General features: G+C 35.0%; 1 protein-coding gene across 1 annotated transcript; it reads left to right on the forward strand.

The window, feature by feature from the left end:
- Positions 1-4,311: 4,311 nt before the first annotated feature.
- On the forward strand, positions 4,312-7,215 carry CABS1 (calcium binding protein, spermatid associated 1). The gene is made up of 2 exons (XM_002814828.5): positions 4,312-6,441; positions 7,065-7,215. The coding sequence occupies exon 1, from the start codon at positions 5,135-5,137 to the stop codon at positions 6,320-6,322; it is 1,188 nt and encodes a 395-aa protein (XP_002814874.3). The 5' UTR covers positions 4,312-5,134; the 3' UTR covers positions 6,323-6,441; positions 7,065-7,215.
- The last annotated feature ends 1,998 nt before the right edge of the window (positions 7,216-9,213 follow it).

Genomic DNA, 9,213 nt, shown 5'->3' on the forward strand with positions numbered 1-9,213 from the left:
TGCACTCCATTCACAGAGCGCATTATTCCTTTGATTGAGTTCAATGTCATTCCTGATGACGATCTGTCCTTCATCAGTAAAGATACTAAAGAGGCAAACAACAGAGCTTCAATTTTTTTTTACATCTATGAATGAGCCAACCAGCACTGTGGTGGATTCCACTGTTCCTTCCACTGAAGGCAGTTATGTGAGTGGTGATTTTATGTTACCTGGAGAAGATAATGTTAAGTCTAGAGGACTCCAATCTCTGCTAAGAACCAACATGCTCCTTCCTAATTCCTTAACTGAAAATCCAGGAACCCCTGGCCTAATGAGAGATAACTCCTTTTCTGAATCTTCAATAACTAGGTCAGAAGAGTTAGGAAGAGCAACTGAATATGCTGGTGCCATTAATGAAGGCAATGTCCCAGAGAAGCAGGTTGTAATAACTCAAACCAACATTCATTCTTATCCCTTGGCTTGGCAATTTTCTCCAATTGAATCCACATTTTCAAATAATCCCACAGATAGTGAAATTAACTTTTCTTTCTCTGTGAATGGAAATACTCCCGGAGATTATGAAACTGAGACTGATGAAATATATTCCAAATCTCAAAGAGCAATAGAAAAAGCCTTTTCCCAGATAAAAGAGTCTCAAAATAGTGTCTATGAGATAAGAAAAATAGCTAATCTTTCTGATCAAGAAGATCCAGCTGCTATGTTTAAATTAAGTCACTTTACAAATACAACAGTTCTCATTCCAGCTATATGGAAAATCCCTCCTTCAGCAGCCAAGCTCAATCTTCTCTCCAACAGTGACAATGATGTTGATGAAGAATTCCATATGTCTGAAGCAGGAAACTCATCTTCAGAAGATACCAGTAAACTGAAAGATGATTCTTTCACTGTGGAATTTAATGATACTTCTTTCAAATCTCAAGCACTTCCCAATTTAAAAGGAATCTCTTCCGTTTATTCCACATTAACTCTTTCAGAAGCATCTAGACCTAATGACCAAAGCTCTGCCTTTCATATTAGAGTCTCTAACATAGGCAGGTCCAGCACAAACACTCCAGCAAGATCACATGGCCTGCAGTGGAAACCAACTCTTCCTTCTGATTTCACAACATCCATGGGTGCTCCCAAATATTATGAACTCACTCCTGTTACCATCATGGGAAAAGATATCACAAAGAAGAGTGATTATAGCTTTCTACCTGAGGAAACAATTGTTCCATCTGACCAAGTTATCATTTTGCCTATTACCATTACCTCTGAAAACTCCATGGCAAGCACTTTTAAAGAGAATATATTTAAGCACAAAGATTTTATAGACAGTGAGCAAGCTGCTGAGTATGAAAAAAATTATTTTATAAAAGACATTTCAGAAAGGATAGATGATATTTCTTCTGAAGGCAAAATCACTCCAGCATATGTGGATGATATAACTACTACGTCTGATGACAGTGGTTCTGAATATGTCTCAGATAACTCTGTCTTGGAACTAGAGGATAAAGCAAATAATTCCTTTATAAAAATGAGTACACTCAGATATGCCCCTAAGATGCACACATCTCAAGCACTATATACCACAGTGGCTGCTTCGGATAGTCTCTCTAAAGCAACATCATCAGAGTTCGAAGCTAAAGAAAAATACCAAGCTATAATTCCTAAACAGGAAAACAAGAACTTTGACATCGAGGCCATTCTTTTCAAAGATCCCTATGCCAATGTCAAAACCAAAGCTCATAGACCCACAACTTGCTTCCTAATCAATGCAAGTGAGAAGGCTTCTAGATTTTATGACAAAACATCTGTGAAAAAAAAGTCACCATAAATGGTGATGATGACATCATAATTGTCTCTGAAAGCTCTGACTTTGGAAATAAAATAATTGAGTATTCCATTTTTTCATATGTAAAACCTGTAGTTGACAACAGAAAATTCACAACTGATACTACTAATCATGCTATCAAAAGTAGTTATAACTTGTTCAGGAAAAACATATCACCTGCCATTTATAAGACATTTACACCCAGCAGGGCAGACACTATTACATCCAGTATATCTGATTTTGCTAAAGATGAAACAAGTATAGCTGTGGCATCTGATTGAAGGTTTAGTGGTTTTCCTTTAGCTTAGCTTTCTAGTGATGACATTTCCAATATAGATGAAAACCCAGCTCTTACTTTTTCTCCTTTGAGAAAGATGTCGTCCATTAAACCAAATGTTCCTGCTATCTCCACTGAGGACAGAAATAACATGGCCTTTCAAGCCTTCCATCAGAGAGTGTCATGTCTCTAAAACCTACATCTGTTGGAGTACCTGAAACTCTCATCTTAACTGCTAATTCTCGTACTAAAGACCCTGCAGCTCCCAGACTTGCAAAAAGTGAAAACTTACATCATGATCCAACAATGTTAATTTCAACAGCATCGGAGCCTATGCCAACAGATTTCGCTTACTTTAAGGAAGGTATTATCTCAGGAAGGCAAAACATTAAAAGCCAAATTGCCCTGAATGCTCTTCCATTGGTCTGTATTGTTCTCCAAGCTGCTTCCACTGACTCTTCAGACAATATTGGAGATGTCAAACCTAACACATCTGCTACTTTTATTACCAGGTACAAAATTTTTGATATTGATGCCTCTGCCATTTGAAATTCAGAACCTAAGAAAACAAGCACCAAGTTTTCTACTTTTATTTCTAATGAATATGATGATCCGAATTTCTATCACACAAGAGAAACAGCTAAAGCCTCTACAGAGAAAAACACAGCTAGTGAATTTTAAGTGAATCACCTTATAAATGTAAATATAATAATAGGAAATGATCTAGTTATCCAGATGGAAACAAACTCTATACAAAATGGCATTTTTAAAGTCTGTTTCTAAGGACTCTTTTCCTAGTCAAGTATCCCTGAAAAATCATAGGTGTGCCAAATGACCTTCCTGGGGTTTTATTAAGAAATCTTCCTTTATTAGCAGTTTTCACGTTTTCACTTAAATGTAAGGAATATACTCTGAAACACATGTCAATAGATGTAAATGTAATACTCTCCTTGGAAAAGACAAAATGTTTCAATTAGTGTAATAGACACTCCAACAATGGAAGAAACTACTATTCAGATTAAATAAAACTTATCTATAGAATCTGATGCTCTGTCCTTTAGTCAGATAATGTCTTCAATGGCAATGATCGTTTGGTCAAAAATGAGTATACTATTATGTATTCCCTGGAGCACATAACTTCAGTTTCATCCTCAAGAGTGCTAAAATTCCTGCAGTTCCACCAGGATTTTCACCATATGCTTTATTCTCTTTGATGGATGACACATAGTCAATCTGAAGTGTTCTTTTGAAGGGCAATGTTTTAGAAAACATAGATAATGTGAATAGCATTCCCCTTAGAGGAGGAATAATTATGCTGCAATCAATGTGATCCTACCTCACAGCTATACTAGTGGAAGCAGAGTTAGTGCGATCACAAAATGAATGCCTGAAATTAAAGACTATTTGACAAATTAATATCAATGAAGATGATGTAATTATTTAAACTGACCTATCTAATTGGAGATGAAGTGCTCATAAAAGTAAATATTTTATAGCTTATTCCAACTCTCTTCATCATAACAAATACCTAGTCTTACAAGATATCTTCCAGCAAATATACAGCTAACCTCACCATCTTTTCTTTTCCTTTTTGTACACACAAAAAAACTTCCCCAAAGTAGGTACCAAATCTTCTGTTTACAGCATGCTTTATTCTGAATTAAGCTTAATAAAAACTAAATGATAGGGGACAAAAATAGAGGTCAAGAAAATCCTCCCACTAAGTAAGCTTACTGAGAGAATGACTGTCCCTGTGGCATTCTTTACTGGCCCAGGAACTGATGGTATTTCTGTTCAGAAACATATTTTTATAGAGAATGATGATATATCTGCAACCAGGCTAATCGTCTAAGACAGAAAGCTGAAAACTTTGAGGTTGAGTCCATATTTAATAAAGAATAACTATTTGTCCTTGAGATGGAACTCACTATTCAGGCTGATGTTGCTTCCCTTTCTCAGATTTAGTTGTGTCTGAGTATAAAAATTCAATTTCTTCTAACAACACTGGAAAAAGACTCATTCTAGCATTAACACTAGACTGCAATCTGCTTTCATCTAATTAGCTAAACCTTAAGGTTGATAACACAATGATGATGTTTGATATAATTAACATTATTATAAAAAATACTCCCTCTGAAATTGAGAATATAATTCTTAAAAATAATGCCGTTATCCACATCTTGATTCTTGTTTCTGGGTGAATTTTGACACATGACACCAGCTCCCTGCCACTGACAAACCTCCCTGTCTTCTGGGTTAAAATAACAGCCTGCAGAAAAACATTCCTAAAACAACTTTAACCTACAAAACTTGAGACTCTCACTGTTACTCAAGTAAATTCAAGAAGAAGTAAGAAATACAATGAAAAAGAAAACACTAAAGACCCAAACAGGCCAATAACTATTTGTTATTATCTCTACTGAAAAAGTGGGACTTCCTGTTATGAATAAGGGAACTAACTGAATTCCCTGCTACCTAGTTACCTTCTGTAGCTATACTTACTGACAAAAACACCATTAATTTTTTTAGATACCAATTTTTTAATACTATGAATCTTAAGGGAAAATGTCTTCACCTCAAAAATACTCTGTTACTTGCTTGGAAGATAGACGACTTTAAGCTGATGCTGATAAACTTGTGGCTTCCAGAGTTTTCCTTACTAATACTAAACCCACAAGATGCCTGGCAGTCTCTGCTATGTCTGTTTCAAGTGACCCTAGCTCTATATCAGGAGACATTTTCCTTATAAACAGCAACATGGTAAATCTTAAGTTCCCTGCAACTGAAATGCTTGGCTGTGAATTTGATTTCATAATCAGAGAGGACTCTATTGTCTTTTCATCCAATATTCCTGCAATTAGATAACCAATCGCAGCCTAGAAACAACCTCCAAGGAGACCCAGTGACATTGCCCCCATAGTTGATGCAACAATCACCATGATGACCCAAGCTTTAATCACTCTGATGAACAGTGCTCTCCTGCCTAGAGATACCACTGAGTCCAGAAGCAAGACCTGTGAGAGTGCACAGTGCCACTTCGCCCCATGGCTGAAGATGGTTTGCCCAAAATTTATTCTCATCCTCCAACAGAAAGCAGTAAAACACCAACTGCAGCAACCATTTTCTTTGGGGCTGACAATGCTATTCCCAAATCAGAAACAACTATTACTTCAGAAGGAGACCACGTCACTTCAGTAAATGAGTATATGCTAGAAAGCAATTTTTCAACAACTACAGACAACAAACTGACAGCTAAAAAGCAAAAACTCAAATCAGAAGATGATACGGGGACCGACTTTATTAAGTCAACAACTCACCTACAGAAAGAAATTACCTCTCTGACTGGCACTACAAACTCCATAACAAGAGACTCTATTACTGAAAATTTCATGCCAGTGAAAATTGGGAATATTTCATCACCAGTTACTACTGTTTCTTTAATAGATTTTTCCACTGACATTGCAAAAGAAGATATCCTCTTAGCTACCATTGACACAGGAGATGCAGAGATCTCAATAACATCTGAAGTCTCTGGCACACTAAAGGACAGCAGTGCCAGTGTTGCTGATGCTCCTGCCTTTCCACGTAAAAAGGATGAAGCTGATATGAACAATTATAATTCCTCCATCAAATCCAATGTCCCTGCTGATGAGGCCGTCCAGGTCACTAATTCCATTATTCCTGAGGCTGAAATCCCTCCTGCTCCTGAAGAAAGCTTCACTACCATTCCAGACATAACTGCCCTTGAAGAAGAGAAAATATCCGAAATTGACCTAAGTGTTTTAGAAGATGACACCAGTGCTGTGGCTACATTAACTGACTCTGATGAGAAGTTTATCACTGTGTTTGAACTCAGTACCTCTGCTGAAAAAGACAAAGATAAACGGGAAGATACTCTGCTAACTGATGAAGAATCTACCGAGGGAGCCAGTATTTGGATGGAGAGAGATACTGCAAATGAAGCAGAGACCCATTCTGTTTTGCTTACTGCTGTTGAATCCAGATATGACTTCGTTGTCCCTGCATCAATAGCTACAAACCTAGTGGAAGAATCATCTACAGAAGAAGATTTGTCTGAAACTGATAAAACAGAGACTGTACCTAAGATCACTGAGCCATTTTCTGGAACTACCTCTGTATTAGATAACCCAGACTATAAGGAAGACACCTCTACAATTGAAACAGATATCTTTGAACTACTGAAAGAAGAACCCGATGAGTTCATGATTTGAAAGCAGCAAAAGGGATAATATGTAGAATTGTGCAATAGTCTAGCCAGCTAGCCTTAACATCTAAGAAGTTTTTCCAACAAGCAAAAACCTTTAGAAATGAAAGAATGTGGGCTTTTAAGGCAAGTATTCGACTTAATAAATGCAGACGCTTAGGACTACAGGTCATGTAACAGATTTACGGAAACTTAGAAAAAAAATCGCAGTGTAAGAGTCCCCCTAGTATCACAAAGTTTCAATATTCTAACAATTACTTAATGTAAAATTTTTCGTCCTAGTCTTCAGGGAGTAGGAAGACAGAGCAATGTAGGAGTTCATTTCTACAACATTTAATGATGCATATCATTTAGTTAACAGTCAATATTATATTTAAGTGAGAATTAAGGATATGAAGAGAATCAAATTAACCTCTCAAAAACATTACCATAGCACTAAAAAGTTCTCCCAAAATGCTTGTTCTAAACAATTTTTTCATTAGTATTTCGCCAGTGATTCTCTTCTATTTAAAAAATGTTTAATCCTCACTCATATAAGAATTAAGATAATTCAGTAATTGTTTAGCACCCACATGTAAGATACATAAGATTTATGATAGAGTTCTTGGCACATGTTAGATACAAACTAAAGCAAAATGATATTTTACAAATATGCATATTTGTCAGAAAAATGTTCTGTAAACACATACATCAGTTTAATTTTCTTTCTGTTAAAATATGTTTTCTGAATTTTTGTCCATGTTTTCCAGGTCTTAAACACTGAATATCACACTCTTCTTATGATTCTTGTTAGTGATTCAAGGACATAAATCTTCATTCTTTTCTGGCACAGACTACTTAAATGGTTCTGTTTTCACTTTGCTCATTTTTCTTCAATAAATCTTTTTGGCAAGCAACTGATTTACCGTGTGTAGGTGTGTTTGATATTCTAGTACAGACTTCTCAAATTAGGAGAAATAAAGAGAAATGAAAATTCATTGTTTGTTTAAAGAATAATATAGCTCTAATCCCCAGAAGTAAAATTATTCTAGAGATTCATAATTGTATTACACTAAAAAAAGAAATAAGAACAATGCCAAAACACCAAGTGAATGAAAGATATCATGTATGGGGGGCTTGTATAGGGATTTGCACCATTAGATAAACTATAGACTAGAATAATCACAATAGTGTGTTAAAACCCAGAAACAAATTATGACACAAAAATTTGTTATACAGTGAAGTGGACTTCAAAAACATGGGATGTAATAGATAATCTTACTTGAACAATCAGTATTTGGGAAAAAATATGTTGGAATAATAAACAAACTTTTAAATTCTTTTTAAGACCATACTTTAAAATAAATTCTACATGGATTAAATACTTTAACGTAAAAACTAAAACAATACAAAAACTTAGGAGGAAATGTACCTGTATATCTATCCAAATGGACCTGGGAAATGTAAGCATATATGAAAAGGTGATAAAAAGATTGATAGGTTTGACACCATGAATAGTTAAAATTCTGAAACAAAGAAAATTAACATAAAATTAAAAAGTAAATAACTAATTTTATTTTACATAGCAGTGAAAAGATTACTATCATTTTTCCATAAAAGTTTCTACAAAGTATTTTAAATGAACAGTAGAAGTTAACATAATTGATGAAACACAAATTGTTAATGAACATGTGAAAAATATTCAATAGACATATTCAAAAAATTAAAATAAAGCCATTACACATCAGTTTTAGCCATTTGAGGATTGACAGTGATTATTTTACATATTCATTGTTGACTCATTTTCCAAACTTTCTCCAAATTTCTCCAGCCTTTCTGGAAGGCTGGAAGCCAATTTGGTAATACATGTAGCAAGCATTTTAAAAATTGGAAGTTTTGGCCCAGTTATTTTACATATTTTACATATTTTAGCCCTGAGAATTTTCCTAAGAATCAGAAATTATTAAAGTTCCAGCAGTTATTGAGCTCTGACTACTGGTCAGCACAGTTGTGTTTATATTTAGAATAACATTTGATCCTCATGATACCCTAGAAGGAGAAACATTATTATTCTCATTTTAGTGATAAGGAAACAGAAAAGCTACTCAACATGCACCAAGCTTCATAGTTAATATGTAGCAAAGAACACTTCTAACCCAGGCAGTCTTCATCCAGAACCCATGCTCTTTTAATCACTATACTGTATGGGCCCTCAGATTTAAATACAAGAATGTTGGCAAACTCTTACACTGAAGAATGTGATTTTACATGTTCATAAGGGAAGAACACTGAAAACAATCTACAATTGTAGTCACATGCAATCAATTACACATCTATATACCCATATGAAGCCATAGCTTGCATCTTTTAAAATGGTTCTAAGGAAAAATATTTAATCAAATTGATGATATTTTCATACAACTCTAAGCAAATTTACACAGTGGTATGTATGCAATATACACATGCGTACACAATATACACATGCATACACATACACACGCATGTAGAATGTCTGGATTATATATATCACAATATATAATCTCTAGGAAGGACTGCAGGTGATTTTGTTTCATTCTCTGTGCTTTCGTGCATTTTTAAATGCTCTCCAATCATCCAGAACATAAACTGTACACAGGAGAAGATGAATGTTTATCAACCCCATTAACTAGAAAACCTGGAAGCCAAGCTAAAGCTTTCACTCTTACTTGCTTCCCATACCCAATTAAAATATTACAAGTATTTTGAGTGTTCCCTGTGTGTCAGACACTACTTTATTTTTCATTTACAAGGCATGAATATGCACCGACTATGTTCCAAGCACAATGAAAGTGTTTTGAGACACTGTAGTGAATCAAATGACACCATCCCTGCCTTCATGGAAATTAATCTACCATAAAAGACAAATTTTAGACAATCTCA

The sequence above is a fragment of the Pongo abelii genome, chromosome 3 (genome assembly GCF_028885655.2).
Source record: "Pongo abelii isolate AG06213 chromosome 3, NHGRI_mPonAbe1-v2.0_pri, whole genome shotgun sequence".
NCBI lineage: Eukaryota > Metazoa > Chordata > Mammalia > Primates > Hominidae > Pongo > Pongo abelii.